Source organism: Chiloscyllium plagiosum, unplaced genomic scaffold (genome assembly GCF_037043375.1).
Source record: "Chiloscyllium plagiosum isolate Xiang-an unplaced genomic scaffold, Cpla_swu_hap1 HiC_scaffold_23, whole genome shotgun sequence".
Taxonomy (NCBI): Eukaryota; Metazoa; Chordata; class Chondrichthyes; order Orectolobiformes; family Hemiscylliidae; genus Chiloscyllium; species Chiloscyllium plagiosum.
This window is the reverse complement of record NW_028270161.1, coordinates 47,102,613-47,126,391: the sequence shown is the minus strand read 5'-3', so window position 1 is coordinate 47,126,391 and position 23,779 is coordinate 47,102,613. Positions and strand designations below refer to the sequence as shown.

Here is a 23,779-nt window from a genome sequence, read left to right as displayed (position 1 = left end):
ATTCAGGTAAGGGACATGGAGACATAGAAACATAAAAATCAAGAGCAGGAGTAAGCCATTTGGGCCTTTGAGCCTGGTCTGCCTTTCTGTATGATCTTGGCTGATCCTTTATCTCAATGCCATACTCCAGTTGTCTCCCAATGCCACCAACACATGCACAGCTATTGTCATGTTCATCACTGGAATCCTCTTCTCTTCCAAATCAACTCTATTCTGAAGACAAGTCAATAACATATCTTTTGAAAGCAGATGAACATAAGTTTCAGCCTTCTTTATTCGAACAGCAGATATCAATTGTTTATCCTGAACAGTGTAACTTAACACAGCTCACTATAAATTGTGGATGTGGCTTGAACAGTGGTTCCGTCAAATCAGAGGGTATAGAATCAATAGCAGATGCTTTTCTCTGTTTGTGCTGATTATGCCAAGCTCCAGGTAATGAACATTTGATCCCTGATCATCACTCCTCTAGAAACATTAACATTAAATTAGGAGAATTATTTGGTACATCTAATGTTTGCTGGAGTCATCAGAAATAACCACATCCTATGAATGAATAACATTTTTTTTGAACTTAGTGTCAATTCTAAGACATTTTCTGTGAACTGCTCATTATTTTCACACCAAGGTTTCCGAACAGAAATACCAAAGTCTTAGTTAACTCATTGTGTCCTCACTCCTAAGTAATATTCCTTCAACATATAAGTTTTATAATCATCTAAGTAGTCATCAATTATAGCTTTCATTCAATTAAAGACGCATGTAGCATAAATACTGTACAACTTGTGCTCCTAAACTGTCACATTTACCATCTCAGCTTGATTTTAAATGTAGCCAATTGATACTGAATTCCAAACTCCCTTCTTCCAGCCAAACGAGAGACAAGTTGTGACCCACCAATGAGTAGATTTTCTTGCCCAGAAGATGACCCTACAGCCCAAGGCACTGAGTGTCTAAAGACGTGTCAGAACTACGATTTGGATTGTGTGAGCTCCAAATGCATATCAGGTTGCATGTGTCCTCATGGGCAGGTGAGAAATCCAAATGTGCAATGAAACAGCGCCCTGTATTTACCTCTTACTGTATAGTTTACACGCCATTTATTCTTCAGGTACAAGAAGAGAACACATGCATTTCTCCAGAAATGTGCCCGTGTCTACACAATGGCAAGGAATATCGCCCTGGAGAGTCTGTCAGGCTTGACTGCAATACCTGGTAATGCTATTTTCTTACGATAATTAATACACATGTCATTGTAAATTTAATATAAGAAACATGTTGGATGCAAACGTCTACTGGGCATATTTATGTTAGAATTAACATGTCTGGAGTGAGGCTTCACCCATATACAACATATTGTGCATTAAATTATTGGCTACTCACTGCTTTCTGACGACTGAATATTTATGAGCAATGCTTGTCTGAACCTGTATGATCTAGTTGCAAAGGTTTAGGATCTCGATCATGTACCTGTTACAGTGCTACTTCTGACATCCAGTTTATGCAGCAAGGAGCTAAGTTATATAGAGCAGGAAGCTGCCAAGTTTGTTCTTACCTTCAGTTAGCTGATCTTCTGCCTTGTACCTAGCAGGAGGAGGTAGTTAAAATTGAGGACTTATTCCCAAAGTTATTCCTTATAAGGCTGTACTTCATAATCAGACATTTGAAGTTGAGTGTTTGAAACCGGGGATTACAAATTTCAAACACAAAAAGGTCAATGGTTAGAAACAATGGACAGAATCTTGTTGTGTTGTCAACGGCCAGCTCAGGGAGAGCTGGCAAGACAGTCATCGGACAATGCTCCAGTTACGCAGTGGATTAGACACCAGTAGAAAGTCCCACAGAATTGAGACCCCAGGACTGGAAATCTCTGATGAAAGCTGCTGCCCAATCAGAAGTTGACAGCTTTTGCACTGGGAGGTTTAACTGCTGCTGGAAGCGTGCCTCCTGGAATCCCAGGATTGTGGCGGGCCCAGGCCACAGAGAAGTAATGTGGGAGATTGTGGGGTAGGGTTCATGGGGAATGGGTCTTATTGGACTCCTTGTCCTGAGGTCCAGCCCCTTGGTCAGGCAGTGGTAGCATTTGATACAGATGCCCCTTTGCACCACGCTATGGTGATGAGTGGCCCTGCACAACTTGAACTTTCTTACATGCAATGTTGTGACATGCTGACCTATTCTTGGACTGATAACAGCAAAGGAGGTGACCACTTAAGGGCTTCAATTGGCAGAGGGATGGGAAGGTCAATGACGGGCCTTCTCACCCAGACCTTAATCCTGATGGTGATGGGAAGGCCGTGACGATTCAGGCAAAACAGCATTCCATGTAATTAAATGCTATTCCCACCTCCAACTCACCAGCAGTGAGAGAAGACGAGCCCAAATGCAGAGAGAGTATTGGGCTATATCACAGAGAGCAAGCCCAAAATAACAAAGGAAAAGGCATGCCATTATCTTGTGACCATTGGCTGTCACCATGTTGTGTAAATCTGTAGAACTGTTTTGTGACACTTCAAGACATTGATATTTTTAGTCCATTGTTTATTGGATTATAATAGTTAAGGAAGCATACAGTTATACTGAACTCTCTCTCATAGATTGCTGTCTGATCTGCTGTGATCTCCAGCATTTGTTGTTTTCAGTACAGATTCCAGCATCTGCAGTAATTTGTTCCTACCTTCTGTACTGAAACTTTGTTTGGCAAGTTGAAATAAATGCCATGTACAAACTAGAGGTGGCTGATAGGCTATATCCAATTTTCATAAGATGATTAGATGGTCTCAAAATAACTGAAAAATCAAAGCATACTTGATGTGCAGACATCTCAACAAAACCAAGATTCAAATATATATTGACCAAACTTCTCCTAAAAGGTTACCTACATTGCGTAGAGCTAACTCTTATATTACAAAGGATTCTTTCAGCATCACTACCAAGAATTAAATTCATTTCTATTGTTTAATCTGCCTGTAAATACTAGTCTTGTGTGCACACTTCTTATTGACTGAGAGCAATTGCTGGCTACTTTTACTTCACTGCTTAGTGGTTAGCTATTGCTTTAAATGACACTGCCCCATATCTAGTGGCTTGTTGACCATGGGTTTGGAAATCATTTTCTACTGTTATCACTGTGTGAATATTATCTTTGCTATTTTAATGCAGACCTTAAATGACACAACATATGATATTAATCCATTTCTGTTATACGTGCTGCAATCTTCTGGTTGATGTAATTTTCTGCCACCATCATTTTTTCCTTCCTAGGGTAATGGTCTAGTTGGTTTACAATGAAAACTATCGAGTCTTTAATGAGACAAGAGGTAGTCTGTTGCGTGATAATAATCAGGTATAAATTACATTAATAGGTTGAACATTGTCACAAAAACTATTGAGATCCTAAAATGTCTTGACTTTCCCCATGCAAGTCCTTATGGCATGTTCAGATTGGATAGAGCTAAAAGTGGTCTTCAACATTAAGCCTTTCAATATCATTACGTTATATGACAATTTAATTCTATTAACATGCAAGCACAGAGGATTACATGGAATTAAGTGTGCAGTTATCAAAATCAGCTCCAAACTCTCTTTCATATCAGATTTTGTAAAATATGCAAATTGCTCATGATTTCACCTTTGCCCCTTTTAGCTGACAGAAAGAAGAAAATTAACTCAAGCAATTCTCTCCAAAGTAGTGAATATAAGGGGTTGGTTTGTTACCTTGCTTCCAATATGTAGCCCATGGGGGATTTAAAAATGATAAGTAACAAAGTGTTTGAAAAGTACCTCATTTGAAGTCTTAATTTCTTTGCCAGGAAAAGAAAATATATATTCAGCAGACTTCATAAAACCACTCCGGGAAATGCACTTCCTGTAATTTATTGTGCTTACAGATGGGAAATAGCAATGATCATGTGCCAGACTTCCGAAATGATATTCCCTGTGGATGAGATTCTCTGCTGGATGTGCAGTTTAAAAAAATTGCCCTGTAGCTACTTTCTATGGATGGTTAGACTCACCATGCTAGCACACAAATATGGTGCAAATGGTACAATCTTTCAGCTTTCCCAGACCGAGAACACATATTAATTTCTTCGCAATATATTTTGATTGTTCAGTATGAGCATGAACATCAGGCTGCCCTGGTGGAATATCTGCACAACTGAGTTCTCAATAGCAACAGTTCTGGCTATGGGATAGAAGGATTCTGTGCACCAAAGGACTCATTGTCACTTTATCAAAACCATGTCACCAAAGTCTCCTGAGACATACTTGGTTAGGTGAAGTCTGCTGCTAATATGCAAGGGACTTTAATTCATTATTATAGAAGAATACTGCAAAGTCTTTTCTGGATTTACTTTCTATGTTAAATATATCTACCCCAAATTTTTAATACCACAATATTTCCTTCATAACCTGTTACTCTATGAATGTTACCCCAATCCAATCCACTCATATAATCTGAACTGTAACTGTACAGCAAATCTCAATTTATATCTGAAACATGTCACAATGAAATTATGTAAAATTTTCAATATAGAAGTAGGTCATCTGATCCATGTGGTGTTTATCTATGTGCTCAGGCTGTTCCCAAGTTCCCTAGTCCTTATTTCTTTTAACTGCAATTTATTCTTTAATGATTATATTGGGTCCAATGTTGCCCCATTCAAAATGTACTCACCTGCACAAATTTCCAATTGAACTCTTCATCTTTAGTTTAATCACTAACCGCAGTCATGCATTCCATTGCCTAACATAATCCACTGCCTAACGAAATCCACTGCCTCACGTAATCCACTGCCTCACGTAATCCACTGCCTCATGTAATCCACTGCCTTGAATAATCCCTGCATAAACACTGTCCTCTCTTGTTGTGTTCTAAATCTTTAAACTAACTCTGAATGTCTGAGGCAAAAGTGAGGACTGCAGATGCTGGAAACCAGAGTTTAGATCAGAGTGTTGCTGGAAAAGCATAGCAGGTCAGGCAGCATCTGAGGAGCAGGACTCGAATGCTGCCTGACCTACTGTGCTTTTCCAGCAACACTCTGATCTAAACTCTGAATGCCTGAGTTATGTTTTGTTGTACCTCTTATCAACCTATGTGCTCTGACCCGTCATTTTATATTTTTAACATTTCAATCAAATTGAATAACCTCATCTGTTCTAATTAAAACAGCCTGAGTTTAAGTTTTCCCATTATCTTTCCTTGTTTCAGGTAGTATGTAATGATTGTGTATCGTATCCTCTTGTCATTATTAGTATTGAGCTCCAACTCCCCCATGAAGTCTTTTTAAAGATTCAACATCACATTTAGATTTTCATTTCCATACCTTTTCCCATAAAACTCTCAGGTTTAGATTAGATTCCCTACAGTCTGGAAACAGGCCTTTTAGCCCAACCAGTCCACACTGACCCTCCGAAGAGTAACCCACCCAGACCCATTTCACTCTAACTAATTGACCTAACACAATGGGACAATTTAGCATGGCCAATTCACCTGACCTGCACATCTTTGGACTGTGGGAGGAAACCCACGCAGACACAGTGAGAATGTGCAAACTCCACACAGACAGTCAGCCGAGGCTGGAATCGAACCTGGGACTCTGGTGCTGTGAGGCAGCAGTGATAACCACTGAGCCACCTCTCAACCTGTCTAAGAGATTGGGCGAGGTGTCCTGTTTTCAGCCACCGCAGATATAAAGAGCCAAGCAGCCTCTTTCTGTGCAATAAGCATTCTATGATTTTTTTTTCTCTATCTTTCAAAAGCAATTAGAACCATTGCAGGGAATCACATGCAGAATGTGTTTGAGCTGTCAGTATCAGGTGAGCCTCAGTTGCATTGCCTCAGTCTTACCAGACTATAGGGGCTGCTCTCTCATTAGAGAGAGAGAAGCAACTGGTGGTGATTTAACCTGAGGGCTACCAGACCTCAGGCAAGGGAAGATGTTAAGAAGGAGAGTCCTTCATAGTAACCTCAAGCCGGTGATGGTTGGCATCATACTGCTCTTTAAACCAATGATCCAGCCAACTGAGCTAAACCAACTCCCGAGCCTCAGTATACTAAGAAGGAATGTGCAGAGCAGGAGAGCCTAAGCACTAGCATTAAGGTACAATGAAACTAATGTCATGACATTTGACTCAAAGTGGATGAACAACTTGATTTATTGCGGCTTATTTCCAAACAGCAGACTAATGGAGTGGAGTCTTTTTCTGTTTACATGGCATATTAATTTACCACAGGGACCATAGCAATGCAATTAATATAATATGGAAAAAGTCTCCTGTTCACCTTCTTCCATCAAATACAGTGAGAGCCAAGAACTGAAAATAAGATCGTCGGCTTACAATGTATCTGGCATCGAAATGAGAACAAGAGTCTGAGAGATCAGGTGTGTGTGTGTGTGTGTTTGTGTATGTGTGCATGTGTGTGTGTGTGTAAAAGTGGAGGGATATTATTTGCACCACCATTATTGCTTACTGATTCTGTGATTTCAAGGTCTTGCTATTACAAATCCCCGCTGACAAGATAGCAGGACTTAACTTTCAGGCACAGTGCTGCGTTTGCAGAAAGTAAATGGAGGAACTGTTCATACATTGATATAAGCATAAATGTGTCAACAGAAACATTTAAGCTTTAATTACTTAAATTCTGACCTGGAAGGAATCAGACATTTTACATTGAATATTGTGGTTTGTGCTAATACTGGAGGTAAATAGCTACTTCTGGCTCAGGCTGGAATGTCACAGCCTCATACATTTTAGATGTAAATCATTGTTTTTTTAAATAGGTACAGCTAGTTCAATTGAGAATTGCTTGCAGAAATTAAATCCAAGTTAATATATGGGAGTCTGCTGTTTCTCACATCATTCCAGTATTTGAGAAGACAATTAGATCTAATCCATGTTGGGAAATTCAAGACTTATGCTGAATTACTGGATGCAACTTGAAGCAATGGTGGGACATAATAGCTGATTTCAATGATCCCTATTGGGAGGTGGGAAGGTATATACTCAGTGATCTTTTGTTCCAGCCTCAAAATCAAATGCGAACTGTTCATTCTGGACTGAATGACTGAAAATATTTTGGAAAAGTAGGAGCTAATTGTTGTTGCTGTTTGTTTTTGAAGTAAATGCTTCAATCGAAAGTGGCACTGCACTGACAAAGTCTGTGATGGAACTTGCATTGGAGTCGGCGAGTCCCACTACATAACTTTTGATGGACTGAAGTATACATTCCCAGGAAAATGTCAGTATGTCCTGGTACAGGTAAGAATTCCCTGTTGTGGCTCTTTGTAATCATTTCAAAACAGATGGACAAATGTGGACTTTCCAAAACATGTTTTTGTCAGCAAGACCCCACACTAGCTGTGCATCTTTGTACAATTTACTGCATCTTCTTATTTTTGTAAAGTAAATGTCTAAGTTTTTGAATAACAGAGCAGTGTAGAAATGTTTTGCATCTGAGAAGCCATTTGCACATCTGGCCATAAGAAGAAAAAGTGCTAGAAGTATTGGCAGATCAGGCAGCAGGCATCTGTAGTGAGAAAAACTGAGGTAACATTTCAGTCTGTGACCTTTCATTGAGCCCAAACTACCCAATCAATATTTTGCTGAGGTAATACTTTCTAAATTGCTTTCTCTAACAGGAACCAGGCCTTTCTGTAGGCTTTATTCTATAATCCTAAGGCAACCTCTTCATAAAATCATCCTTATGTAAAGAAAAGCATGCTAAATTTGTAATTTTCTTGCAATACACTTAAGCCTGCCAACTATTCCTTGGAACTGTGTTTTACTAAAGAACCTTTTTGGACCTAACTTTCCTTACCAGGGGTCAAGACTTTGTTATTTTTCAGAGATTTTCTTGAGATTTTCTCAAGGAATACTTTTTGATTTATAAAAGCTACATTTTGGTTCACAACTCTCCCTTTTCATTCTCAATAATTCGTTTATGAGATGATGCAGTTCCAAAGTACCTTTACCTTCTGTATTAGAATTGATATATGGGGTGTGTGGGCTCACACAGAAACAGAATTAGACAAATTCATCAACATCCTCAACAATTAACACCATTCAATTCAACTTAATACCACAACACACAAGGAAATCATTCATTAGCGAGACACTGGACTATTTAAATTGACACAAGGCAACTGACTAAATTAACAACAACAGATTATGTAAAACAACTGGCAGACATTCTGCACAAAAAACTCTTAATTCTAAATAAAATAGAACAGTGAGGTAACAATTAATGTGTTTCTATTTGAAATGCACAAAGGTAGAACATTTTAACCAGGAAGTGTATTGCACATCAAATCTCACTTCCATATTTAAAATTAACAATTGACATGAACTCCAATCATGTCGACAATAGCAACCACAACATTTTCCCTCACAAATTAGCTCCTGAAGCTATTCAGTTTTAAGCGAGAGATTCCACATTCATCTCAAAGAAATTCATTAGCTCACTGATTTCAAGTTTTGTGTGAATATTCTTTTGTCATGGGTTTAAAATTGTTCTCATATTTACAGTCTTTTTTTCTCCTCCCCGCAACTTTCCTTCTTCACCCCCTGTCCAACTTTGCAACTCTTTCCCTGCCCTAGCACCCCTTTCATTCCAACCTTGCTGTGTGTGACCTTCTCCCACCCATACTCTCCCTTATTTCCCCCATGCAGGCACCCCTCTTCATGTCCATTCCGAACCCTGCCACCACAGATGGCACCCCCACCCCAACATGCGCTATGGTACCTCCTCTCACCAAGGCTTAGACTTGGCTCATGGCAATCCCAGTCACACACTCACCACAGCCACTTATTTTTCCAGCTGTTTCTGTAATCATAGGCTGGTTTTCTCTTGCATTTGCTACTAATTCTGTCACTAGTCAGCCAATCAGTGGCACATGCAGTCAAAAAGTAGCCTGACATTGGACGAGCATGAGAGAAACAGAATCAATGATTGGAGAACTCCTCACATATCCTATCTGTCTCACATAAAAAGCGATCTTTCCCTGATTTACCCCCTATGCAATTTTCCCAGGCATTTTCAGGGGTCACAAAGAGGAATTTGTTCCCATGTGTATTAAACTCCCTACCTGTGGAAACCTCAAAGTACTCTACTATTTACACATTTATTTGCTTCCTTCATCACTTTTGAATTTTTTTTTAGGATAGTTGTGATGGGACTGAAGGGACTTTCCGCATTATAGTAGAGCACACTGGCTGTGGCTTGCCAGGCGAAGAATGCTCGAAGGACATCACTGTGTTCTATGACGGAGGAGAGCTTGAGCTGTTTGGAAAAGAGGTATGTAATAACAACACCAATCATACGAATACCAATGCATAGTGGAATGTTTGCCGTTATGTTTCAATCCTCTTGGAACTTTTGGAGTTGCGCAGTAAATTGCAATTGGTGCATTTATTAAAGATGACTTTTCTTTTATGATGTCATGTTTTCATATTGACTTTTTAACTTATCTGCTTCTTGTGTCAGGTGACTATCAAAAAGCACCTTAAGAATGAAAGAGACATGCAAATATTCAAATCGGGTCTTTACTACGTAATTATATTGGGCAAAAAGATTACCATTCTCTGGGACAAGGGCATTCGGATCTCCGTTCAACTTCAGGGCCAATACAAGGTGAGTTACTTTTAATGATCTACTTCTTCACTATTTCTTCCTAACTCCTTTCCTTCATCACTGTCTCCTTCACTCTTCCTTCCTTGTTTTTCAGAATTAAAATAGGCTTTGGGTTACTTTTGTTTCATCCTTCCTTCCTTCCTTCCTTCCTTCCATTTCTCATCCTTTCTTCGCTATCTCCTCATCTCCTCATTTTTTTCCCTTTGCACTTCCATCCTTCCATTCCCTGTAGAATTGGGATCACAACATTGGAACAGACAGGAAAACAGTTAAGTGCCAAAAGGAAACAGGGTCTTTTAATTAGTTACGCTGTCAATCATACAGAAAGCCAGCAGGTTTCATGGAAGAAGGTCATTCCTGGTACCTTTTTTCTGGATGTAGATACAGTAATAATATTTGTTTCTTCAGAAAATAGAAAGCAAAGAGGTAAACTAACTTAAGGGTCATTAAAATGTTTGATAGAGTCAACGTGAAGAACATTTTTCCAGTTGTGAAGGAGTCCAAAATTAGGAGGTCTAAATATAAGTTTATCACAAAGTGAGCTAATCAGACATTTAGAGAGTGGTAACAATGTGGAACACATTATTGATGAGAGCGGTGGAGATGGTTAGTATAGGCTTATTTTGTGAGAAATGTTCAATGAATACAACACCAAGATGGAATAAGAGGATGTCCTGATGGATAGAATAAAGTGGGGTATGGAGGCTTATGTGTAACATGAACAGCAGCATAGACCAGTTGGGCCAAATAGCCTGTTTCTATGCTGTATGTCACATAAAATTTGTTGTAACAATGTCAAGGATAAGATGGTATAAATAAGATTGAAATAGTACAACTCACTCTTTTGCTGCTCTTGTAGCTAATAGTTTCACTGCATTATATCCAGTGGTTCTGAAGAAACTACCTGCAAAAGAAATAAAATATTAAATTGTTTTAATTATTTTCCTATCTTTGACTATTCATTATATATTTCTAAACCATTTTATCCCTTTTCAAGTAATTTTAGAATTGGAACAACCTTTGCATTTTGATTTTTTTGTAAACAGTAAATCCTATCAATAGATGTTTAATAAATGTCTAATCATTATGGCACAATGATACACAGCATTGAAATGGCTCAGGATCTGTGTTCAATTCCACTCTCAGGCGACTGGCTGTGTAGAGCTTGCACATTCTCCCCGAGTCTGTGTAGGTTGCCTCTGGGTGCTCTGGTTTCCTCCTACAGTCCAAAGATGTGCGGGTCAGGTGGATTGGTCATGCTAAATTGTCCATAGTGTGCAGCTTGATGTATTAGCCATGGGAAATGCGGGGTAATAGGGTAGGGTGGTGGGTCAGGGTGGGATGCTGTTGGGAAGGTCGGTGTGGTCTCAACTGGCTGAATGGCCTGCTTCCACACTGTAGGGATCGTCAGGTAGTCTGTGAGAGTTCAAAGAAATATTTAAAAACCATGATGTTTCAACTGAAATTAGTCATCCTAATGTTTTATTTGAGGAAAAATAATCACAATTTTTCTTCTTCAATTCTGCCCCTACCCACCCCATGAAACAGGGTAAAGTTTGTGGATTGTGTGGCAACTTTGATGGAAATGCAAACAATGATTTAGTTGGCAGTGGTAATCAACTTGAGATTAAGCCCATTGACTTTGGGAATTCATGGACAGTGAAGCATCTGTGTGCAGATGCCTACGAGGTAATTTCTTAAACTATGCTATGCACGTTAGTTTGTTAACAATGTCTTCACAAAAGAATAGACTCTTTACTCATTTTAAATATTAATTCTGATTGCATTCAATTTCTCAGACACCTTCTCCATGCAGTGGAAACAGCCTGAAGCAGTCATTAGTTGAAAATTCATGCGACATCATCAAAAGTGGCCTGTTCAGTGAATGTGCACAGTTGGTGAGACTTTTTTCTTCCCCCAAAACTTTTAACGTACTTGCTGTGACTGGTTCTCAGGTGAGGATCCCCAGTTTATTCCAATTCTGGATATAATACCCGGAATGGTAATGCTTCCTGGTGAAGAGGGATGAACAGGCACCCCTTCTTTATTCAACTCTTCCCTCTGTTAGTTTCTGCAAGATTAATTTACACAAACTCCTTTTGCCAAATCAAATGCAGGTATATTTTATAAAGAGATACTTTAACCAGGCTTTCTTGAGAAAAACAATCAGGGTGTTTATTAGCTAGTACAAGGCAAGAAAAGATAATAAGATGTGACACACATACACACAAATTAGAGCTGAGAGATGAATCCGGAAAGTAAAAGTATTTGGCTCGTCCAAGATGAATAGATTTTGAAAATTTATGTCTGTTAAACTGGCTGATTCTGGTGATGTTAGCTTTAGTAATGAACCAGTTCTGAATTCTGCAGTAAGGGGTTTGTCTTGCTTTCTTCAGCGTTGGCTTGGCTGGTAGCTGTCTTTCAGTAAATAGAGAGATATTTCAGTTCTTTTTATGGGCACATGCAGGGCTGTCTCATGGAAGCTCACAGCTGTGTCCTTTCAGAGCAAACGTCAACATACTGTGTCCTAATCCAAAAACTCACACGCAGAGCCCTCAGGCTGCAATTACTTTGAGACTTCTTTCTCATGTATTATTCATGGATGAGGACCCGCCCCCCCAAACCCCTCTGTTCTGTAGCTTGCTGTAGTCTTTCCCCATTTAAATAATAGTCAGCTCCTCTTTTCTGCCTGCCAAAGTACAATAATGCACATCTTCCCATATTATCTTCCATCTTCCAAGTTTTTACCCACACTGTGTACTCCTTTTGTCATCCCCACCAGTTGCTTCCCCACCGATGTTTATGTCATCCATGAACTCAGAGAGATACGTTCACTTCTCTAATCCAAATTGTTAATATATATTGTAAACAATTGTGGTGCCAACACTGACCCCTGAAGCACTCTACAAGTTGCAGGTTGCCATTCAGAAAATGCCCCCTTTATAATATGTTGTCAGTCCATGTTTTCCCTGAGTAAATGAGGTGACTGTTTCATTATGCTATACCTTTGCATTAAGATGTCAATAGAACACCTTGTAATGACAATTTCAGCTGAAGGCCCTCCTTCCTTATCCAGTACTAATTATACCCATTGAAAGCAGATCAGGCAAGTGGCATTTCCACATGTACAGCAGGAAGCTGTTAAAGGATCACAAACAATTATCACAGAACAATTTATGGTTAAATATATTAAAATAAGACTTGTTTTGTAGCAGCACACACACTCTCATGCGCACATGCACACACTCACATTCAATTATATCTCTAACTATATCTGAGTTATTTCGTGGGCCAAGAAGAAACCCTTTCCTCAGTCTCTGGATTAGCAGAAATCTGCTTCCAAGCAAAGGTCACAGGGAGCAATACTGTTAACAGTTTCTTTTGCAACGTTTATCCTTCCTGCTCTTTCTCAAGTCAAAATTGCAATAAATGCACATATACTACTAGGCTTCCTAGATTCTGAAATATCTGAAATGACCCCCATGTGACCAATAAAGCCCTAGAATACAGTGATATATTATACATGATATACAAACATAAAGTGAAAGCTGACCACTCTTCATGGTTACATGGTCTGGTCAGCAGAACTGCAGCTCATATATACAAATGTCGAAGCTTTCACACATAATACAATGGCATGCAGAAAATTGCCATTTGGTGCTGTTTGAAGGATGTCCTTCATCGAAATGCTTTGTCCTTTTTCTGCTTATGGGAGATTGTTACAAGAGCAGCCTAACCATACCAATGTCACAGAATCAAGCACCAGCTTATAATGCAGCACATCACTTACATCACCCATAATGTGTATGAGCGCATCATCCACACTGAAAGATGTAGGTACTACAGAAGGAGGGTACTGATCTCAAATGGAACAGTGTGAGCAAAACCTCAGCGTTCATAATTGATTCAACTGAGAACCTGATTGACAGCAAGACTCTGTGTAATGAATCTGTGTAAGACGCTGTTAACTCATTTTTTAGATTAGAATCAGTCCAACATTATGGTACAGACAACAGAACACAGGGGGCTAACACCTTTAACATGTTATCTGGCCTGACACCAATTGTTACAGTTAATCTGAGAATGTAACTTTTAAAAATAGTTTTGTGATTTACATATGAAAAAGTGAAACTATCGTGGTCATTCTAACAGATGAGAGACTTAACAAACAAGATATTTTTCAATGTATAATTTCAGATACATCACACTGTAAACTTTTGCTATAAATTCTGTGTCTTACAATTGTGTACTCCACAACCACCTGATGAAAGAACAGTGCTCCGAAAGCTAGTGCTTCCAATTAAATCTGTTGGACTATAACCTGTGTAACTTTTAACTTTGTACACCCCAGTCCAATACCAGCATCTCCAAATCATGACAGTAAGATAGATATGTTAGTCTGCTGGGGGATCCAGGAAAAACAGATTGGTCAGCAGATAACCCCGTAAGTCATAAATGACAGATTCCAGAAAATAATTAAGAGGTCTTTCCTTTGTATGCAAAGATAAAAAACAGATTTTATAATAAGTGTTCCACTTGATCTATACTAACTAATGTTTTCCTCACTGCCTGTGGCTTCAAAGGAACATAAGGTTCACTCAATCTGAATCCTGGTATTATCATATTGTAAAGAATGTTTAGTGATCAATTGCTCATTGGCGATTGATTAACTCTCTATCAAAAACAGGTAAAAACATTACAATCTATGAAGCAGTTATTACAGCAAGCCAGGCGATTTCTTTGCGTGCAGGTTACAATCCTACAGCAGTCTAACTGCCAGGCAGGGGTGCACCAGTGTATACAAGCAATGCATGTTAACCTTCCTTAAAGGAAGATATGTGTACAGCATACATGAAGCAGCAAACATGTAAAAAGAACCAAGAAGAGTTGGGCAAGGATAAATACTTCTCATTTTTCTTAGATTGACCCTCAACCTTTCTGGGAGATTTGTGTGTATGACACCTGCTCTTGTGACTCTACTGGAGAGTGTCTGTGTCTATGCAATGCTATAGCAGCCTATGCTCACGAATGTGCACAACTCGGCATCCTTGTCCAGTGGAGAACAGCTAATCTGTGCCGTAAGTAACCTTGATAGCAATTAGATTTTGGTTGGAAGACAAGTTAATGATCTTGAAATAAATGCTAGAGGAATAATCTGGAAGTTTGCAGATGACACCACAATTGGTTGTGTGGTAAATAGCAAGGAGAAAACCCTTAGACTACAGAGCGAAATGGATGGACTGGTCAGAAAGGCAGATCAATGGCAAATGGATCTTAATCCTGAAAAGTATGAGGTGATGTATCTGGGGGACTAACATGACAGAGGCGTACACGATCAATAGTAGGACCCTAGAAAGATAAAAGGGACCTTGGTGTGCATGTCTACAGGTAGATTCGGTGGTTAAGAAAGCATGAATGATACCTGCTATTATTAGTCAAGGCATTGACTGCAAGAGCAGAAAGGTTATGATGGATCTGTATAAGACATCAATTAGGCAATGTCTGGAGTACTGTATACAGTCTGGTTGCCACCCTATATAAAGGACATGATTGCAGTTTGGAGGATGCAAAGGAGATTCACCAGGATGTTGCCTGGCCTGGAACATTTCACCTATAAAGAGAAAGTCGATAGGTCGGGGTTGTTTTCCTGAGAGGGGAGACCTGATTGAGGTTTACAAAATTATGAGGGGCGTAGCGAAGATAGAGAGGAAGAAATTTTTCCCTTTACCTGAGAGCTCAATAACATGAAGGCAAAGATTTAAGATAAAGGGAAGGAAGTTTAAAGGGGATTCAGGAAGATTTTCTTTTCACCCAAAGGGTGGTGAATGTCTGAAAGGATGGTAGAAGCAGAAAGTATCATCACTTTTCAGAAGTATTTAGATGAATGCCATAGCATTCAAGAGCATTGGTGCTGGAAAGTGGGACTAGAACAGATAGGTACTTTATGATGGGCTGAAGTGCCTCTTTCCATGCTATAAAACACTGTGATTCTATGACTCAATGTTAGGATTGTTCATTATTGAAAATGTGGTTTGTTAATCTGCTCTGGATTGATGTAAAAGCCAAAGTGAATAATTTACTCCAGTAAAGTTGTGGGTAAATGCCGTTGTAAAATGTGTTCTTGATAGGTCTCATTATAATGATTTAAAAAAAAAGTTTGCACCATTTTTAGCATCAACAGTTATTGCACCCATCCACCCAGGTTAAGCAAAGGGCACCAACCATGCTGATTATGTAGATCATGAGGCATCTACAGTGGTGATACTGAATTTGGAAAGTAGTGGACTACTCAGTTCATATACATGTTGAAGGGGTTATTAATCCAGGTGTGGACTGGACAGTTTTAGCGATAAATGTTTCAATTAAAATTTTGTTCACCCCAATTCATCTTAAAGATCTGAAAGAAGAGTATTTTTGCCGAAGTCATATCTTTCCCACTGAAACCAGCACTGCTAATTTACAAAACTCCCTCACCTCAGAAAGATAGGGTTTTTTTAAAAAACAAATGAGGTTAATTGTCTGATTCTGCATATTGGTGCTGAGTTTTCTCCGTTATATGTGCATGGAATTTATGGACTGGCGTGAACAGGAAACCACAAGCCATTCCATCATGATTCCTAAAAGCCCTAGGAGTAAAGATTTGCCAAATTTAACTGATGTTGCATGTGAACACTAATGGCAGGCCACAATCACTTTTACTACCCCAAATGAGCATACGTATTGGTACATGGTTGAGTTTCTCTAACCTTGTCAACTAAAAGATCCTTTCTCTGTTCACTGCAGCAATAAGCTGTGAAGAACTGAACACTGGACAAGCAGAATACGTGTGTGAGTGGCGATACAATGTGTGTGCTCCTGCTTGCCCGAAGACCTGCCAACATCACCTTGAAGAGGAAGACTGCCCTGTGAAGTGTGTGGAGGGCTGCCATGCACATTGTCCTTCAGGTTAGTTTTGGAGAAAGAAAAAAGCACAAAGGGAACATTTCATAATTCCAGAACTTTATTAAATGCTGGTTGGTCTCAAATATTGGCATATTGTTACCACTGTTTAATGTCAACACTTACTACACTCAATCACTCATGTCAGGTCAATACTACCGATCATGCTGGCTGTTTTACGTATCCTGGTTATTAGAGGCAATTCAAAAAACATTTCCTACCTTTTATAAAATTAAATCCCTCCACGAATTATTCTGTGCCTGTGCCTATTTTTCATTATTGGGTTTCATTAGATAGGTTTGGTGCTTGTTAAGTTGATTGACTTCACTCACAAGCTGGTGAATGTGTAAAGCCGCATTTCCTTGTTATTGGCGAGGAATACAGTGAACAGTTTGGAGGTTCATCGCCAAACACAGGATAGTAACTGCTCATTGTGAATAAAATCTCACCTTTTGTGAATGGAACAACCTGCATAGTGAAACAATCACTTCATTCCAAACAGAAGCAATGGTTTTGCTTGATAAATGTCTTGTGGGGGTGGGAAGTGGAGTTAGATCACAACCTGAATTGGACCCTCTGAAGCAAGCAAAGAATTAGAATAGGTCAGGTTGAGGGAATCTTAGGGATGTATGAGAGTTTCAACTGTAGGCAGGTTGAGATAGAGCAGGGACGTCCGGTTTTTTTGGAGTTGGAACTAGAAGCCTTTCATGATTGAGAGACGTTTTAAGGCTGGGGGTAAATGCAATGTTGAAGCAACAAACTTTCTAACTCAGCTTGTAACACTCGCTTTAGAGCAGTTAGGGATTGCTGGTGAGGTAATAAAATGTGTGGGGAAGGTTGCCGGTGATTGTAGTTCACCCTAGCAATGACATCAGACAAGTACAGCTAGTGAAAAGGTCATGAGAAATGGCAGTGGGAGACAGGGATGAAGATTCCCAACTCCTCCACGCTTTTTTAGATGTTCTCTGTCAGCATCTCAATAAATTCGTTAGGTAGAGAGGTAGAGAGGGCTATATTTATATTCTCATTACAACAAGTGATTCTGTGAACATCTTCGAATGTGGTAAGATGTAATAGTAAAGTTTGAGACTTTCTCACAACTGGCATAGAGTATGTATCAGATCATGTTTACTTCCCATCTTTCATTTCCCCTGGCAATAATGTGGTGTAATCATAAGAAGGCCTTGTTTTATCTTAAATAATCTACTCTGGTTCAGATTCCTTGCAGACGAGAGGATAGAGAAATAGTCATATGAATTGACTGGTAATCCATGCGTTCGAGACATGGGTCCAAAGCCCAACTTAAATTCAATTAACCATCTGGAAATGAAAACTAATATCATTAATGGTGACCATAAAACTATCTTCAATGAAGGTTAAAAATTCATGCAATTTATTAACATCCTTATAGGGAAAGAAATCTGCTGTCCAGTATTGGTCCAGCCTAAATGAAAGCCACAGCAATGTGAATGGCTCTTAATTACCCGCTGTAGTGGCTTAGTGAATCACTCATTTCAAGAGCAAGTAGGAAAGGGCAAAATATGCTAGCCTTGCCTATATCTCTTGAAAGAGTTTTTTTACAAATCGACCAAAATTCAGAAATAAATAAAAGGATATTGAACTTGAGAGCATCTGTTTAGTTATGAGATAAATAGTACAGGTACTGACTTTGATGATACATCTCTAAACCATTGAATGGGATAGTTTGACAAACCATTGACAGGAAAATTCTTCACTTTTTGTTGTTTCAATAACATCTAGGAACTATATTGGATGAGAGTTCACAAAAATGCATCGATCCTGCACTTTGTCCAGTGTGTATCCATGAGGGTCAACGTATTCCAGATGGACAGACAATCGTTATTAATGAAGGAACAGAACACTGTCAGACTTGGTATGCTTTTGTAATATTGCATTATGTTCCAATATTCCTTCCAGACCCCATATGCATTTGAGTTTGGGTTGTGGTTTAGGATGAGTTTTAATTCTGTTAAATTCATGCTTTGGATCTTGCAAACTCTTAGCAACTACATCCAAAATTTGCACAGCAATGATTTTAAGATACAGTTTAATCACTTGCAAATCCTCTTCGAATCACGTTTCAGTTTTGCAGAAGTGCTTCACAGAAAAGCTGCAAATAAGCAGAAGAACAAACTGCATCATTACATTTATCCCAGTTTGTTTGTATACAAGCACATTGAGTTTTGTGTGGGATTGAAAGACACACAGTTGCAACTTTTTGAGACACAGCTTACCAATGTTATTTACTACAGAGTTCATAGAGTCTTATACCCTGTCTTCTAACCTCCCACCTTCACCCCTTGAACTATTTACAATAATCGAACCTGTGCCTGACTCAGGCAGCTCCTTGGTCAATGTAGTTCTGAGTTCAGGCAGGAGGAGAAGGCAGCTGCTATGATTGAGCAATTGAAGTAGGTCCCCTATGGTAATCTATTTAGTGATTATCACTGAAGCATCTCAAATCTGTTGTATTTCTGGTTCTGTCTAAAGACACTGTTCATTATGGTTTCTGCTCAAGGTTACGGGATATTGATGACTTTTTATCATGGTCTATATTGCGAAGCATGTTAAAGATGATAGGAATGTTCATTTACTCTATTTTCTCTCTTTTACATCCCCTCAGTTCATGTACTGGAACTTTCTTGCATTGCCAAAATTGCCCGGTATCGGAAAAAACGCCAACTTTGACCCCATCACCAGAAGTCCCTGATATAATCTCTGGTGGCTGCAATAGGGTAATGGAACTGGCTTTCTTGATTGATGGCAGTATGTCATTTTCGAAGAAGGATTTTGAAGAAGTGAAGAAGTTTGTGCTGGCAATGATGGAACAGATGCAGATTGGCCAATCGAACATACGGGTTTCTGTCCTGCAGTTTCATTCACGCATCACAAAACTGTTTGATTTGTGGGAAAAAAAGAGTGTAAGAGAACTGAAGGCATTAGTGAAAACAATGCAGTACATTGGCGATTCTAAATCAAATCTAGCTGAAGCTCTGAAGCACACATCAATTCTTGTGTTTGGAAAGGATGTAAGGAAAAAGGTTCCCAAAGTAGCCATACTTGTGACAGCTAGTGCCTCATCTAAAGGTGTTGCAAAGGTCTTGCCTTTCATCGTCAAGAGGAAAGTTACTATGATCACAGTTGGAATTGGTCCACATATAAATAAAAAAGAAATAGACTTGATAACATCCAAATCACGTGATGGCAAGTCATTTATTTTGAAGAATGTCAGTGAGCTTAAAGAATACAGAAGTACAATCTTAGATTATATGTGCAGTCGTGGAGCTACACCACCACCTCCTACCATCCCAGGAACTGTACCAGCAGGAATACCATCAACAACCACCACATCCCCCTTTACCGCCCAGGTAGTGATCACTACCACACCGCCAAGGGAAGGTAAAAAATGGGATGTTGTGTTCCTTGTGGAAGACTCAAATAAGGTTGGGGAAGCTAACTTTAACAGGACAAAAGAATTTATGATAAAAACTGTAGAAAAATTTCATGTAACAGAGAAAACCACGCATATATTTGTCATCCAGTTCTCTGATAGAATAAACGATGAATTTACTTTTGTTAGCTCTCAGAGTTACTGGGAAGTGATTGAAAGAATAAAACAAATGCGGTTTCATGGAGGAGAGCAGACCAACACTGGCAGTGCTATAAGTTATGTCATTGAAGAAACATTAACCTTGCAGAATGGTGCAAGGGAGGAAGCACCTGACTTAGTGTTCATGATAACCAGCAACCCTCCATCAGACAGTATCACAAATCCAATAAAGGCTGTCAAAGACAACAACATAGACTTAATACCAATTGTTGTTGGATCTGATATCGATATAGCTGAGTTCCCGCTTCCAGTTGTGCAAACTACCTATGCCAATATTACTGATATAGTTAACAAGGTTTACAAAACTTGTTGCCAACCAGCCACTGATGAAACGATGCCTACGACTTTGGCCACTACCACCAGTACCACCACCACACGACTGCCATTAGGTGAGAATCCCTGCTTACTTGAACTGTGGATAACTTGGACTTCGAGATGGAGTTATATTATATTTGTTGCTTAGAGACAGGTCATTTGGTCCAGCTGGCATTTTTATTTCAACTTGTTTGTTAAAAGGGTTGATGATTTTCTGAGAATTCCAAACAGTGACAATTTGCCAAACATCTTAAGCACTTGCTTGAAAAGTTTTGAGAAATTTCCATCTCACAAATTTGAAACGATTTAATCTTTCCAGTGCTCACCTGCACTCAAGTAACTGAATATTACTAGAAGGCATAGATCTATTTTCCCTTCGTTTATCAATGTCCACACACCACTTACAGAATCATAGAATCATAGCATCATAGCATCCTATCGTGTGGAAGCAGGCCACTGAGGCTTCAGGGGGAAGAGAATACCTCCAGTCAAAAGAAAAATAAGATTGGCCACCTACCTTCGATTTGTGGATGGCTGATTAAGTCGTAGAGTCATACAGGATGAAAACAGACCCTTGGGCCCAACTAGTCCACACCAACTGTATTCCCAAACTAAACTAGTCCCAATTGTCTGCATTTGGGCCATTTCCATCCAAACCCTCCCTATTCATGAACTTATCTAAATGTCTTTTAAATGTTCAAACTATATTTGACCATAAGACATAGGAGAAGAAATTAGGCCATTCAGCCCATTGAGTCTGCTCTGCCATTCAATCTTGGCTGGTAAGTTTCTCAACCCCATTCTCTCGCTTTCTCCCCTTGACAATCAAGAACCTATCTGTCGCCATCTTAAATATACTTGATGCCTTCTGTGGCAATGAATTCCATAGATTTACCACTCTCTTACTGAATAAGTTTCTAATTACCTCCGTTCTAAAAAGTCTTCCCTTTACTCTAAGGCTGTGCTCTCAGGTCCTAGTCTCTGTTAACAATGGAAATATCTTCCCAACATCCACTCTATCCAGACTATTCAGCATTCTGTAAGTTTCAATTAGATTCCCCTCTCATCCTTCTAATCTCCATCAAGTATAAACCCAGAGTCCTCAAACATTCCTCAGATTCCTCTGGCAGTTCATTCCACACATACACCACACTCTCTATGTAAAAATGGTGCCCCTCGTGTCTTTTTAAAAACTTTCTTCTCTCACCTTAAAAATAAGTCCCCTAGTTTTGAAGTCGCCCACCATAGGGAAGGGTGACCAGAACTGTACACACAATACTCCAGAAAAGGCCCCACTAACATCCTGTACAACCACAATATGACATCCCAGCTCCTATACTCAAAGTTCTGAGTTATGAAGGCAGGTGTGCTAAGGCATAATTCTATTTCTTTCACATAGCTCCATGCACTGAGCCAATGGATGTTGCCATACTCCTCGATGCCTCTGACGGAGTTGGAGAGACACAGTTTGAAGAAATGAAAACATTCGTGAAAACCTTTGTTGGTAAAATCCAAACAGGTTAGTGAAAAGAATGTCAACATTATGAATAACACCGAACTACTCAGCAAATGACTCCAAAACAAGTCAAACATGCACTTATTAGAACAAAATCACAGCAGAGTGACCGTTCACTGTAGAGGTAGACAGAGAGACTGGAAGCAGAGATTGCAATCTGGGGAGAGCTCAGTGGCAGAGATTGAGGAGATTGGAAGGAAATCAGAGGTAGACTTTGGGAGGGTCAGTGAGACCAAAGATGGACACAGGAGTGAGTTCAGAGGTGAGATGGTAGACAATTGGAGAGTGATTGGAGACAAAAATGCATGGTTAGAGGCAGGTCAGAGGAACAAATTGGCAGTCAGAGATAATGGCATGAAAAGTTTTAGGCCACAATCGGAAAGGCATTGCATTGTTGAATCAGAGAGTGGAATGAGAGGTAGGAGGATTAAACGCAGAGTCAGAGATTAACTGAGTTGGTAATGCTTTGGAAAGGAGGAGGGGGAAGTTCTATAATTACTGAGTGGCATGTGGAACCCATAAAGGTAGAGACACAGTTTTAGATTAACTAGTTGGGCCTGGCATGACCCAAAACTCCTATGCCTCCTGATCTATAAATAATGTTATAAAAGTGATAGATCAAGCCTGTATCCCCATGCTTTACCTGACATTTTCTTGAAAGCTGGAATGCCTAGGCAATGATTAAAAATAGAGTAACTGTTAGAATGAAGGCATACCACTCCTGAAAAGGTTTTAGTGGTCAACCTAATTCCCCAGAGAGGAATAATCACCAACTCTGTTAAAAGATGAGTTTACTCCACAGGGAAGTCGGGTAGGTTCAATTTTGTGACAGATTTTTAACGTTTTAAAATGTTAACTTCCCACCTGATTGAAAATCACTTGTGTTTTTGGTGAGGGTAAACATTCCTTTGCTATTTAAGTTAGAATATTGAGGACACTTTATTATTCCTGTCACGCTGCTCCATCCTACCATATGAGCTTTGCTTTATGTACATAAGAGGAAATGTCATGTGTGTTTTTCCATTAAACAGTTTTTTCTACTGCAGGAACAGATGCCACTCATATCTCTGTGCTGCAGTATGGAAGGGACATCACACAGGAAATTTCTTTCGATGAAAACCAGGAAAAGGAACAGCTTTTCGAGTTGATTGACCAAATTCAGCAAAGGGAATCAGGACCAAGTCAACTAGGTAAAGATTCTCTGATATTAAAGTGTATTTTTTAAATTCAATTTTACATAAACACAGTGGCTACAAGAACAGGTCAGAGGCTCGGAGTACTGCGGCAAATAACTCACCTCCTGACACCTCAAAGCCTGTCCACCATCTACAGGGCACAAGTCAGGAATGTGATGGAATACTCCCCACTTGCCTGGATGTGTGCAGCTCCAAGAACACTCAAGCATCTCAACACCATTTAGGACAAAGCAGCCCTCTTGATTGGCGCCACATCCACAAGCGCATCTATTCCCTCCAACACTGACACTCAGTAGCAGCAGTGTGTACCATCTCCAAGAATTCCTACAGAAATTCACCAAAGTTGCTCAGACAGCACCTTCCAAATCCTTGACCACCCTCCATTTGGAATGACAATGGGAACACCATTGCCTTCAAATTCCCCTCCAAGCCATTCACCATTATGACTTGGAAATATATCGTCATTCCTTCACTGTCATTGGGTCAAAGTCAAAGTCCAGGAATTCCCTCCCTAATGGCATTGTGGGTCAACCCACAGCAGGTGGACT

General features: G+C 39.5%; 1 protein-coding gene across 2 annotated transcripts in view; it reads left to right on the top strand.

The window, feature by feature from the left end:
• vwf (von Willebrand factor) overlaps positions 1-23,779 on the top strand; it is a 120,118-nt gene that overhangs the window by 41,576 nt on the left and 54,763 nt on the right. For both annotated transcript variants that reach the window (XM_087999627.1, XM_043713571.2), the window contains exons 18-30: positions 871-1,031; positions 1,112-1,215; positions 7,125-7,263; positions 9,164-9,298; positions 9,488-9,634; positions 11,183-11,323; positions 11,434-11,532; positions 14,556-14,712; positions 16,418-16,579; positions 18,335-18,467; positions 19,218-20,593; positions 21,919-22,038; positions 23,082-23,225. In XM_087999627.1, the coding sequence (XP_087855753.1) occupies positions 871-1,031; positions 1,112-1,215; positions 7,125-7,263; positions 9,164-9,298; positions 9,488-9,634; positions 11,183-11,323; positions 11,434-11,532; positions 14,556-14,712; positions 16,418-16,579; positions 18,335-18,467; positions 19,218-20,593; positions 21,919-22,038; positions 23,082-23,225 (3,018 nt within the window). The remainder of the gene's footprint in view (positions 1-870; positions 1,032-1,111; positions 1,216-7,124; positions 7,264-9,163; positions 9,299-9,487; positions 9,635-11,182; positions 11,324-11,433; positions 11,533-14,555; positions 14,713-16,417; positions 16,580-18,334; positions 18,468-19,217; positions 20,594-21,918; positions 22,039-23,081; positions 23,226-23,779) is intronic.